The sequence below is a fragment of the Triturus cristatus genome, chromosome 12 (assembly GCF_964204655.1).
Source record: "Triturus cristatus chromosome 12, aTriCri1.1, whole genome shotgun sequence".
Taxonomy (NCBI): Eukaryota; Metazoa; Chordata; class Amphibia; order Caudata; family Salamandridae; genus Triturus; species Triturus cristatus.
Genome location: NC_140595.1, coordinates 752,531,995 through 752,546,469, shown reverse-complemented (window position 1 = coordinate 752,546,469; position 14,475 = coordinate 752,531,995). Strand labels below are relative to the sequence as shown.

Sequence of the window (14,475 nt, the reverse complement as noted above, 5' to 3'; positions counted from 1 at the left end):
TAAATTCCACACCTGGCCTGCCACTTCATGCAGGACTGTTCGTTCTGGATATGGACCAAGACTTAGGGCCTGGTTTAGATCTTGGCAGATGGGTTACTCCTTCACAATGGTGACGGCTATCCTGTCCACTGAAATATAAATCCTGTAGGATATAATGGGATTTATATTTCGATGGATGGGATATCCTTCACTGTTGTGGCGGAGTAACACATCTGCCGAGATCTAAATCAGGCCTTTATTCTCTGCTGAGAATGGCTAGGTGGGTAAAAAACAGTGGACTGGAATACGGCTCTTGCGATCAATAGTAGCTGAGATCAATTCAAACATTCCTTCCATCTTTTATTGTTTTGTTACATAGTTGCTCTGAGTGCAATGGGCATGCCCTCATATGTGTGTCTGGCTCACTACACCACAGGATTCAAACTATGCCTCACTGGCGAGACCTAAGAAGGCCGATCATGATCTGGGTTTGCTTGTGTTTCAGCTGAAAGGAGCGTGGCATGGCTGGGGTGTGTGGCCTCACTGGAGGGGGCATGGTCTGACTTCCCATTGTGACAGAACTATTTCTGATTTGCGTATGACAGTTTTCATTCAAGAACGGCATAGTGAGGAAAATTCAATGGTCTGAGACATCGCCAGTCACCATTACCTAGTTCTTGCAATTTATTTCCACATAAACATCTTCAAAATTGGACATGATGTCTAACAGCCTGTAGCGATCACACTGAGGCAGGTAAGTGTGGAAACACTAGGTGTAATGTCTGTTCATCTCCACAGCTTCCAGGGATGACAATAACTGCCCCCCAGTATTAGAAGATACACATTCCGTCACCATGACAGTGACATCATAGAAAGATAGAACTAAATACAATGAGAGACTAGAAAGACTACTTACTAGAACATCTCCTTTCTCTCAACACAATGAATAAAAACATTAAGTATGAAAACAACATAGTATAGAAATTAGAACCTAGTACAAAAGGAAAAGGGTTAAACACACAGAAATGGTGAAACAGAGAAGATAAACATTGCATAAAAGTATTGAGTACAGAGCAATAAAAAAAAAAAACAAGAATCAAAGGTCTATGCGCTTTGGCACAATAATTCTCCTGCCACTCCTGTGAGGAGAGACATACTCAAGAACCAAATTGCGAGGTTGAGAAGACGATGGAAACCTGCTTCTCTGAAACAACTGGGAACTGTTCCCAAGAGATTGTAGAGGAACTTGACCAGAATCTCCAGACTCAAGACCCAATTGCAGCTCAATCTTCTGGGAACCTTGTAGATTCTAGAAAGATTCCACCAACTCCTCCCATTGACCCGAACAGCAAAACAAGAAGTGGCATCCACTCTAACAGGAGGACCAAATTTGGAAAGACCTTTAGCCACGTTATTAGCACATAAACCCCATCTCTTCATCCAAGCTGGACACGTATGGAAAATGGCAATCCTTCCACGAAGAAGTTCAAAAGGAGTTGATCCCGTCACAGAATTGGGCGTGGTGTGATATGCCTACAACATGCTTTAAACAGCTTCTTTAATCTCACTTCTTGAAGACACAGCCCACGGAACACACTCAACCAAAATGCGGTTAGTGAGCTCAATAAAACCATTGGCCTGTGGGTGATATAAAGCCACAAGGCGATGTGTGATACCAGATTGGGATAAAAAGTCAGATATCTCTTTAGAAATAAACTGAACGCCATTATCAGAAACAATCTCCTTTGGGAAACCTTCCCTTGCAAAAAGTGCTTGAAAAAATGTAATGACTTCTTGAGAATTAGGATCAATCATAAAATGAACCAAGCACCCCTTGCTGAAATATTCAGCCACAACCAAGGCAAATTTGTACTTATTTGGAAGAATATTAAAGGGACCCACGAAATCAACAGCTAATTTCATCCATGGGCCATCAGGCAACGCAACACTCTGGACAGGAGGTTTGACAATCTTAATGACTTTATCGCTGGTAGAACATGTCACTACACCCCCAACACCATCATTCACTTGGTGATCCATAGAACGTCACCAGTACACACTACAAATCCTCATTTGGCATTTGTTTGTCCCAGATGACCCTCATGCCCATAATCGATGATATGAGATTTCATGACAAATAGAGGGACAAATTTATCACCACGCATAATCATCCCACCCCCCTCTAAAGTAAGCTCATCCGCAATATTAAAGAAAGGTTGCAGGTCACCATCCAGATTTTTTTCTCTAGGCCAATCTGAAACAATGTGACTCTTCACCTTCCTAAGAACAAAATCAGACTCCATGGCACTAAAACACTCCTGTTCCGTAAAACAACCAACAGCACAAGCATCAACCAGAGTGATCAAACATTCTTCGACCTCATCCTGAACAAAAAAAGCACGCTCATCTAAAGGCAAAGGTGATCTAGAAAGACAATCTGCCCTTGTGTTCTTTCCACCCAATATGTGCGCCACCTCAAAATTGTACTGAAGTATTTTTTAACTTAATCTTGCAATTCTAGGATTGTGATCCTTGACAATATTTCCATTAATAAGGGAATGAGAGGCTTGTGATCTGTAAGCAATTTAAAGGTCTGACCCCACAAAAACAATTAAACCTCTCAACAGCCCATCAGCATGCCAACAACTTTCTCTCGATGACAGAATAATTTTTCTCACACTGACGTAGGGCACGAGAGGCAAAACCGACAGTATACTCAATACCTTTCTTGAACTGAGTGATCATACGACCCAACCCATCCAAACAAGCTTCCACAGACACCACACACTGCACATGAGGATCAAAAGCGGTAAGAATACCACAAGACCCAAGTTCTTGTTTTATGCACATAAACTTATCTTTGCACATTTGATCCCATACTAAGCTCAAAAGGATGTTTGAATCTGGGGTCATTGAATCCATCGAGTCTTCCCTTTGGTTGTCTCCATTGGTGGTCGCGCGCAAAAAGGATGGAAAACTGAGAGTGTGTACTGACTTGCTCAATCTGAATAAAGAAATTTGGATTGACTCACATCCCCTTCCCCGCATCGATGACATTCTTTCTAAATTTTCTGGTGCAAAGTTTTTTTCAAAAATTGATCTTGCATCTGCCTACTACCAGGTGGAGTTGGATCCTTCATGTAAACATCTTAACACTTTTGTTTCTCCTGTGGGCACTTTCCAGTTTAAAAGGATGCCTTTTGGGTTGGCTTCAGCAGCCTCTGTTTTTCAACGTGTAATGGAGAAAGTGTTGGAAGGAGTGAAGGACACAGTTGTTTTCCAAGATGACATCCTGGTGGCTGATAATTCTAGAGACGCTCATGACAGAAACCTTTGTGAAGTTTTGAGTAGGTTGCGAGAAAAAGGGATTGTGGCAAACAAACTTAAGTGTGTGTTTGGTGTTGAGTCAATTGAATATTTGGGGCATCGTATTTCTGGTGCAGGTATCAAATCAAGAGATGTACTCATTGAAACTATTGTGACTGCTCCATGTCCCACCAACAAAGAACAAGTCTCTTCGTTTTTGGGTGTGTGTGAATTTTATAATAATTAGTTTTTCTAATTTTGCAGCACAAACAGTGCATCTAAGAGAATTAATGAAGAGGAAGGTCATTTTTGTATGGAAATCTAATCCATTGTGTTTTGCACGCGTGGATTTGTATCCCATCCTCGTGGCTAATTTTGTAGTGATTACACTGAGACAGGTAAATGTGGAAACACTCGGTTTAATGTCTGTTCATCTCCACAGCATCCATGGATGACAATAACTGCCCCCCAGTATTCAAAGATACACATTCCGTCACCATGATAGTGACATCATAGAAACATAGAACTAAATACAATAAGAGACTAGAAAGACTACTTACTACACAGTCATAGTCCATCTAGTTCATCTTTGTGATACACATTCTGCTATAACGTGGGAATTATCAGACATATTGCAACATGACATTACATAACTACCTGATGTTAAGCAGGAGGCAGTACAGATGTCAAGGATTGTGTTTTATATCTAACAGTGCACAATCAGTGGAAACATTGATTATAAATTCAATTCTTGCAGATTTTGCAACTGTTGCTGGAGCCAAATGCAAGACTGTATTTTAATGTACACAACTTGAGTGAAAAAAATAATTTTTAAACCGTGCAACAAAAACTGGATTACTAAATATAACAATCTGTGGAAGGGGCCAGACAGTCTGGTGATGAAGTGAGGCCTTATTTCTACAAAGTTGAAGCTGACAAAAGTAAAGAACTTTGGCTGATTAAAATCAGGGTGTGACATTCTCTCTGTGAGGATTAGAAATAATCGGTTTGTGTTAATGTAGCTGCACTTAGTTTTCACATTGACGCACGCGTGCCATAGTTACCCTAGAGCACATAATCTCCTTTTGCACTGCCACCATTCATGCCCTAGTGAGCTCCGTGCAGAATATATTCTGTATTATTTGTCATTTTTATTATGTGTATATTGTCAAATTTAAAAAAAATCTAGGAAACAGCTAAAGCTGTCAATAGCAAGACATAAAATAGCCAATAGCAAAATCCGGCAAAAACGCTGTTGCAGCGGAAACCTTTGCTCTTTTTTTCTTTATCTAATCTCATTTCTCTGGGAGCATACAAATGCATTATGTTTAATTGTGTCCAATACAATCAGGTTTGGTACTCCGATGGACCCTGCCGTCGTATTGAGGGGTGAGGAATCTGGATGTCCATTATTGGTTACACAAAGAGGACTAGGAATTGGTAACCAATTTACAAATTAGTGATTAGATTCACATACACTACTCTTAGGACCATGCTATAAATGTATAGGATGACTACGGGTAATCTGAACCTCCTGAAGAAGTTTAGTCAGGCCCAAATCATTCAAACCAACAGCTCTGCTACCATGGTAGAAAATAACAGCAGAATCAACTGCTGTTCTGAGAATAGTCTATGGATTTCACACATCAGGATCTAAATAGAATGCACACCGTCTCTGAGGGAAAAAAAACATTAATGAAATTAGAGACTAAGACAACTATGATTTTCGAAATTTAGAGTTTGTAATAAAATTTACACAATCAGTCAGTGATTGGTATTTAAGAAATTTAGACATGGGTCTTAATAAGCAAATACATAAGTAGTATGAAACTCCACATTGATGCACAAGTTAAAGAAATAAATCACAATCATAAAGTTTAGCAAAAATAAAGAAATCACCAACGGGGTGCTGAAAAGCTAGGGGTCAAGCCAAGGAGTCCATGGAAAGGGGTCCGTGTAGGCGAGGAGTTCCTGCCACCAGCATGGGCAGGGGAAAGTTGTCTCAGCGGACATAAGACAAGGGGAAGAGAGAACCGAGATGCTAGCAAGCCTGCTTGCATGAGTCCGCAAAACAGCCTAGCCAAAAGGGACCGCAGCTGCTCTGAAAGGGAAAGATCAGCAGCTGGACTGCCTGCAAATGCCACAATAGTCTCAAGCTCAGTTGGGTTCAGCATCAAGATATGCCAAGCTCTGCCCGAATCTGCAAGGCAGTGGCAAAACAACTTGAGGTGGCCCCCCTATAAAGTACATGGATGGTCCTCCATCAATACTTACTCAGGAGCTCTCGGGGCAGGGGGGGGGCCCCGCAGCCCCCGGCACTGCAGGGGCTGCGGGGACCTTTGTTACACCACTCCTGCCAGGATCTATCAGACTCTTCCAGAATATGTGTGTCTTCCTTTAGAAGCATTGATAATATATTTCCATAAGTCCGGAGATGGGGGAACAACCTTTACAACGCAACTTTTACAACGCACTACCATTACAACGCATTTTTTACAACGCATAATCCATTACAACGCATGACATTACAACGCATGACACTACAACGCATTTTTAAAAACTACCTTTACAACGCATTCCATTACAACGCATACTACCATTACAACGCATACCATTACAACGCATAATATTACACTATACTATCCAACACTTACCCTACTGATGCACCCCCTGGAGTTAGAATAGTAATTTTTACCCCTATACTATCCAACACTTACCCTACTGATGCACCCCCTGGAGTTAGAATAGTAATTTTTACCCCTATACTATCCAACACTTACCCTACTGATGCACCCCCTGGAGTTAGAATAGTAATTTTTACCCCTATACTATCCAACACTTACCCTACTGATGCACCCCCTGGAGTTAGAATAGTAATTTTTACCCCTATACTATCCAACACTTACCCTACTGATGCACCCCCTGGAGTTAGAATAGTAATTTTTACCCCTATACTATCCAACACTTACCCTACTGTTGCACCCCCTGGAGTTAGAATAGTAATTTTTACCCCTATACTATCCAACACTTACCCTACTGATGCACCCCCTGGAGTTAGAATAGTAATTTTTACCCCTATACTATCCAACACTTACCCTACTGTTGCACCCCCTGGAGTTAGAATAGTAATTTTTACCCCTACACTATCCAACACTTACCCTACTGTTGCACCCCCTGGAGTTAGAATAGTAATTTTTACCCCTATACTATCTAATACTTACCTTAAATGTAATTTAATATTATGCGTTGTAATGGTATGCGTTGTAAAGGTAGTATGCGTTGTAATGGTAATGCGTTGTAAAGGTATTTTTTAAAAATGCGTTGTAGTGTCATGCGTTGTAATGTCATGCGTTGTAATGGATTATGCGTTGTAAAAAATGCGTTGTAAGTGCATGCGTTGTAAAAGTGTGCGTTGTAACGTCATACATCCCCGGAGATGACATCAATTGTCCCTCTACCATGGTGTGAGATTCCATAAGGTAATCATCTGCTCAAAAGGTGCAAAAGTGGCAATATGGGCATAGTTTGTCAAAGAATGCATGGGAACGGGTTGTCTGTCCAAGGTGGGAAATAACCTTTACAACGCAGTCATTACATCGCATTACATTTACAACACAGTCATTACATCGCAACATCCTTTACAATGCGTGGCACTACAACGCAGCCATAACATTGCATGTCACTACAACGCATGTCATTTTCATCGCATTTCACTACAACGCAGGCATTACATCGCATGTCATTACAATGCATACCCTTACAACGCATAGTACCCCTACACTATCCAACACTTACCCTACTTTTGCACCCACTGGAGTTAGAATAGTAATTTTTACCCCTACACTATCCAACACTTATCCTACTGTTGCACCCACTTGAGTTAGAATAGTAATTTTTACCCCTACACTATCCAACACTTACCTTAAATGCAATGTAATGGTATGAATTGTAATGGTATGCGTTGTAATGGTATGATGCGATGTAATGGAATACGTTGTAAGTGTAATTTTAAAATAATGGCATGCGATGTAAAATGATGCGGTGTAAAGGATGTTGCGATGTACAAACTGAGTTCTAAAGGCATGCGTTGTAAATGTATGCGTTGTAACATCATACATTCATCCAAGGCACACAGGTTGATTCATGTACAATAGCTATTAATTCCAGTGGCTTCTCGTATGAACGAAACAACAGTCTCTGTCGCACACTAGTGTCCGTTAAAGAAATACAAATGAACCCATGTCTTCCAAAGGCTATGGTAAAGTACAAGAAATGTTACACGAGGGAAGCTGTATTATCGTTGTGGATCTGATGGAAAGCTGTAATTTGTCAGGTTAAATCACTTAAATCAACTTGAAATACATAAATATGCACCATTAAATGTGTATTGCAGAGATGACTGGTGCACATTCTATTCAGATAGAATGTACCTTAAATAGAATGTGCCCTGATCACCACTACAATACAAATGTAAGCGTATCTATCGTTCATTTCACAGTTTTAAGTGGCTCACTACTTTGGAAAGTCTCCAGCCGCCGCTGAGTAGACATAGTAAAATCTACAGTGGAGCTCACTAAAATTAATTTTAAAAAACTCAGCAGCATGTACAGAAAGATTATGGAACTTTATTTATTTTCATGGACAACAATTAGCAACCACTTGATAATAGGGACAAAATAACTTCAGTATACATTTTCAAATTACAAATCTTAGGATGGGATGGTTGTTTATTAATTAGAATTATAAAAGTTAAATATTATATTGTAGAATTGTGCTATGAATTTCATAATTATTTTTATTAATCAACAGTTCATGCTCTTAGTGTGTAGTGTTGTGAATAACGGTTCCTATTATAAAGTGTAATGGAGACTTGAGAAGCACCGTTGTGTGCCAATTCTAAGGTGCATTGCAGTATGGTGGGGCTGTGTTCAAAGGACACAGCGCATTGTTGTGTTTCTGTTTGAGATGCAATGGAGTGGTAGTATATAGAATATAGTTATAGTTCCTAAATGGCACTACAATTTAGGGCCCTATTATGATGTTGGTCAGAAAGTGCGGTCTGAGGCTTTCGACCTGACATCCCTGGTTTGACTTTCGACTGCCAAATCACAATGTATGCGGTTGGAAGTCAAACCAGCCAGCCATTCCAGCTGGCTCCCGACGGGATCAAGGAGCCCGTCAGCCAGTTGGATCCGCAACATAATCCCTTTAGGAGGCGCTTCCACTGTCGGGATTACAATGTCAGTTTCACACAGCCTGTCCATGCCGGGCTTTCAAAGATGGAAGGCTGTCAGAAAGCAACTGTTAGGGCCCCATGCAGAGCCCCCATGCGGTTCCTCCATGGCCTCAGGTTGTGGGCCTGGGGGCACCTATGGTACCCCCTGTAAATCCCTGCACTGTGTGGCAGGCACCGTGAGGTGCCTACCACAGGGTGCAGGAATTTCCAATTCCAATTCTATATGGGAGCTTGTGCTGCAGCCAGTTTCCGACCAGAGTACAAGCTCCCATAGGGAAATGGGAGCATGGAACTGCTTGTGCGGTCACATCATAAGAAAGCAGTCGGCACCGCCGACCTATGGTCTCTCGTCCCGATTCTGTGGCAATGTAACCAGGCCCTCAGTGTCCTTAGTGCGTGATGCAGTATGGTAGGCTAGTGTTCGTCAGATATCATACAGTGCGATGTGCTATCATTCAAGCAGTGCTGTGTGGTGGGATGCAGACGTGTCATCAGTTAGTTTTTCTACCATGCAGTGTAATGTGCTGAGCTAGAGTCCCTTGGAAGACATGGGAAACTAGACACCAGAGTCTTGCACACTGCACCATTACAAAATCCTGCTGTTGCATAAGGTGCACCACCCAAAAAAATGCAGTGATGACATATAGCAATAGGGAAATATCCTTTACTACGTACCCAGAACCACGCACTACCATTACAATGCTGGTAATACAACAAACGCGTTGTTACCACGCATTCCATTACCATGCAAGTCATAACAACGACTTGCATTAGGGAACGTGTCGCTGGATTTTAAATCCAACACTTTCCCTGCTGTTGAACAGACTCAAGTAGGCATAGTAATATATACTATTCCATAGTCCAGCGCTTCCCTAAGGCAAGTCATTGTAACAACGTGCATAGTAATTGAATGCCTGGTAACTACGCATTTGTTGTATTGCCTGCGTTGTAATGGCATGCGTTGTAAAGGCATACATGATTGTGTCATACATCCATAGTAATGGTGCAACATTCAATTTAAATAAAAAGTAATTTATCAAAAGAAGGCTAAAGTTGTAATGTTGAATTGTTTTGGGACAATGTTTACTTGTAGATTATTTTGTGGTCGGAGGTGTTACATAGGTCCTTTTCAACTCCAACATTTTGTCTATAACATGTATATTTCTTTCAACCAATATTTATTTTCAAATATTGAGCTGCGTTTTGTTACACAACGATAATTAGCTATAACATTTTCAAAATAGGCTATGTTTAATGTTTTGCCTATGTCAGTGGTCTTCAACCTTTTGTGCAAGAAGAGCTACTAATGTCAAAGGAAAATCATCCTGAGCTACTATAATTAGTGTTTTAATAGTGACCGTTTCACAAAAGACTACCTTTGTGGCCACCCCATGCAAGATCACCAGGACTAATAAGTTCAGTGCATCAGACAGTGTTGCCAGGGGTAATGTATAAGAGGCTTAGTCAATTTGAATGCCCTCTACATGGGTAACACGAGACAACAAAGTAATGCCACTGGCACCAAGTTAATGATATTAGTAATAAATCTCCCCAATGCCACATCATCAATCAATCAAATGTTAGCTTTAAGTAAATTTTGGAAATTCTGGATATTTTTCTTTCCATTCATCAGGTGTTTCATCTTTAAGACACACTCAATTTTAGATATACATATATTAATTCAACCAAGCAAAATCATCCAATTTAGTAAGTTGGGCTGCATGCAGGTGAACCACTTACAGATAGCTGGGGAGCTACCAATAGCGCATGATATACTCATTGGAGTATGGTTTCTCTTGAGACAAGCAAAAACCGGTGTTCATTATAGTTACGAGTTTGTTTGTTATTGACAGGTATGTACCTAGATGGAGCTTTATATTCATTTATCGAAATTAATATAAAGGTCTATCAAGGTTCATACCTATCTTTTACATTCTTTATTAAATATTCTGTATGTGTTTTGTGTACACATGCACTTAAAAACATTCCTATCTGTTTCATTTTTTCAAATATGATATACAAATATTGTTTGATCACTATTAACCCTGATACAAAACACAAGACAAATGATGGCTTTGTGAAGACATGACAATAATCACTACACTGGAATTCATACACACACAATACAATGAATTCTTATGAGAGAAGATATGGGGAGACATTTAAGAAATTTTATCTTTATTGTTTTTTCCTTTTTCTTTGCCCATGAGGTATTCTTTAGTGTTTATTTCCGGCCTTAGTAAGATTATATAGCATTTTGGCAAGAATATACAGAAAACCAGGGCAGAACCTGAAGACAGGATAGCGAAAATCTCCATGGCCACCATGTACTTGCCCTTAGTGCTGAGATAGGCTGGAATAAATGAGAGCCAAACACTAAGGAAGGCGAGCATGCTGAAGGTGATGAATTTTGCCTCATTGAAGCTGTCTGGGAGCTTCCTGGCTAAAAAGGCCACTATAAAACTAGCGAAAGCCAGAGACCCAAGATAGCCCAGCATGAACCAGAAAGCAATAGGCGATCCCTCGTTGCATTCAATGATTATTGTTCCAGGATGTGTGAGTATATTATTTTGTGAGAAAGGAGGGGAGAGACTCAACCAAGATACACAGATGAAAATCTGAATGAGTGTTCCACAAATGGTGACCACATATGATATTTGTGGTCCCACCCATCTCCTTAAGTTACTGTTGGGTTTAGTAGCATTAAAGGCAATGACCACCATGATGGTCTTAGCCAAGATGCAGGATATACAAAGAGCAAAAATTATACCAAAGGCAACCTGTCGCAGAAGGCATTTCTCTGCAGTGGGAAATCCAATGAAAGCCAAAGAGCAGTGAAAACACAAAGAAAGGGACAAGAGTAAAAGAAAGCTGAGTGAACGGTTGTTGGCCTTCACAATTGGAGTGTTTCTATTATGGACAAAGAGACACAACATTGCAGAAGGAATCAGTGAACACAAAATGCAGATGACTGCCAAGATGACTGCAAGAGTGTCTTGATAGGAGAGATACTCTGTGCTCTTTGGAATGCATAAATCCTGTTGGGCATTTGGCCACTGATCCCATGGGCACTTTAAGCAATCAGCAGAGTCTGTAAGAAAGAATATAAAAGACATTAGAAAGGAATATTATGATGTTACATCGCGGTCTTCACACCGCAATACGTTTACAATGCTGGTATTACAACACAAGTCATTACAACGACTTGCACTGGAGGGCGCTGGACTTAGGAATAGTCTGATTTACTATTCCAACTTCAGCCTAAGTAACCTTAAGGAAGGTGTTGGAATACTAAATCGTACTATTCCTTAGTGTATATCGCCATCCAGCGCAAGTCGTTGTAACAACTTGCGTTGTAATGCCAGCGATGTAAACATATCGCGCTGTAAAGACCGCGTTGTAACGGATGTCTTCTATTAGAAATATATGTGTTCACCTAATTAATGATATGTTTGTTTATTGGCTTTTGTAGAGTCTGGGGCTAGATGTAGTAATCTACTGTATGGTCGCAAACTCTCTCTTTACAACAGACTTCGAATAGTGATTTCACAAACTGACCTATAGGTACGTAGTTTGGTTCATAAAATTCTTTACTGGTTGCAAAAATACTAGTTGCTAGTTGCAACCAAATTTTAGCAACCAAACATTTAAAATATTAAACACCTATATTAAGTTCCTCATAAATTATTGTGACATAAGTGATGTACTCATTTTTTGAAAGTTCACCTCCAGGTTGATTGTGTGCATCGATTTTACGGAGACGTGTGGCTTATTTTACCCAGCCACTTTTGATTCCTTCTGTGTCTTTGATATATTGCTCTGATCTGCCCTCTGAAACTCATTGAAATTGTGCATTTTGTGACACTTTACACTAGTGTATTGCTGTCATTTTGAAGGTCTTAAACTGTTTTTTCTCTGTTTACATTTGATAGTCTCTGTTGTAACTTAAAGGTAAAGATATGCCTGGAGGTAGCATTGAAATATGTTAGCAAATAACCACAAAGTTAGATCTATGACAGTGTTTAGATCAGTTTGATTTTAATCTCTTGAATCCAACATTCATTCTCCTCTGGGAATGCACACTGTTCTCATATAAGAAAACTTCAATTAGATGTCATGAAATGGAACAGCCACTGAAAGTCGACAGATGTTACATTCTGCATAGTTGTGATTCCCCTGCCTTAGATAGATTTGGAAAATCCACTGCATTCCTAACAGGATAACCACAGCTAGCTCAACTATCAGAAACCCCTAACCAGTGTCCTATCCTCCTCATGGATGCCAGCTTTTCAGTGAAAGAAGAACTTCCGAAATTCACGTGGGCCTTCCAATGCAATTTATTTTTGTTCTCATCCACTGAGTAAGGCATGATGGATTTGAACAGGAAATATGTAAAAATGTCTTTGGAACCCCCCTTTAAGTCAGATCACTTCCATGTTATTGTCACCAGAAAACCCCAGTTTTGCTTGTTTTAAGAAAACAGCAAAGTCGGCAAACAGGCCATGAGCTGCACTGCCTTTTTACTGAGAGTTTTTATTGCATTTGGTCGAAGCATTTTTGGCAAGGTATTGGTGAAGGTTTACTGTCAAGCCAGTAGAGGGTGGGAACTTCACAGCCAGAGAAGACTGACTCACCATCCACCATACTGTAAAAGCAGACCTTGTCTGAAAATACAATTAACATACCTATATAATACAGAATAATGTCTCAAGCGATAGACATAAACCTAACAAGCTGAGCTTTCTAACTTTCTGGCTAGAGAGGATGCTAGCATGATGTAGCCAAACTTCTGTGCCTCGTTTAGGCAGGCACAATGAGAAGAAATATTTCCGTTTTCCTCTCGTTTCCACTTTGTATGTGTGTCGCATTCTGCAGCACACACACAAAGAGGGAAAATCCTTAAAACATCTATGCTGAGTACAATGCAGACACCTTTGTACTATGGTGCAAGGGTGCCTCTGTTGCAGCTTGGCAGCCAGAAGTGTGCCAAGACAGTGAAAGAGCAGAACTGCACCACTTTAAACTAACCATGGCACAGTTCTGCTCCTATTTGTTCACATAACAAAGCACAACAACTTTACTGACAGCACTGGATTGTGTTAGCTCTTTGTAAGTATGCCCCTAAAGTCCACATTGGCAATCATAGGCACTAGATAAGAATGGTTTTTTTTCTTTGCTGTATATGGCTGCCTGACTTTTGCTTCTCAGTGCCACTTAGTGCTCTCTCCTTCCCTCCTCATCTGTTCCTCTGTAGTTGTAGCACCACGATGCCTGATGGGAACAGTTTGCTTTCTACAAATAAACATATCAGTACATATGAAATAAGTGCATAGTGATAATGAGGCAATCTGCTATTTAGAAATGAAGATAGGAAAGTGAAAAGTGATATTTCTTAAAAGGAGGGAATATAAGAATAAAAATTAAATGTTCTATTGCGGAAATTCAGAGGTGGTGATAAGAAGAAATATCCAGAGGAAATGATGGATCAGTGCAGTAGGCAGTAAAGATTGTAATGAGAAATCTGAAAGGAGGTAACACTGGGGAGAATGAGGTAATTTGGACATTTTCAGAAGACCATGGCAGATGATTTATGGTAACTAGAGAAAATGTTAAAGCAAAAGTATTTAGATGGAAAAAAGCACAAAGGACCAAAAACCAATTTGGTGTTCTGAGCGGCAGGTGTCTGTAGTGGCGTGCAACAAAAGCAGGTTAACCCTCATTAAGAAGAGGATTTGTAACTTCCAATATGAGGGTGAGGAGTCATCCAATTCAGATGAGTATGTACCAAATCTAGATCGAGAAAACACCAAGAGGGATACGTTTATAAAGGAGGTGGTCATAAGACAGCTCAATAAAAGAATGATAAAAACTCCTTGGGATAATATTTGTTCAGTCAGAAGGAAATTCACCATCCCCACAGCTCAAAATGGTGGCCTAGAGCAGTGGCATAAAAA

General features: G+C 40.2%; 1 protein-coding gene across 1 annotated transcript in view; it reads right to left on the bottom strand.

Moving 5' to 3' along the window:
- The window catches only part of LOC146782699 (vomeronasal type-2 receptor 1-like), a 152,451-nt gene that overhangs the window by 20,305 nt on the left and 117,671 nt on the right, over positions 1–14,475 (bottom strand). The window contains exons 7-8 of the mRNA XM_085637190.1: positions 10,707–11,612; positions 833–912 (exon numbers count right to left, since the gene is read on the bottom strand). Of these exons, the coding sequence (XP_085493316.1) occupies positions 833–912; positions 10,707–11,612 (986 nt within the window). The remainder of the gene's footprint in view (positions 1–832; positions 913–10,706; positions 11,613–14,475) is intronic.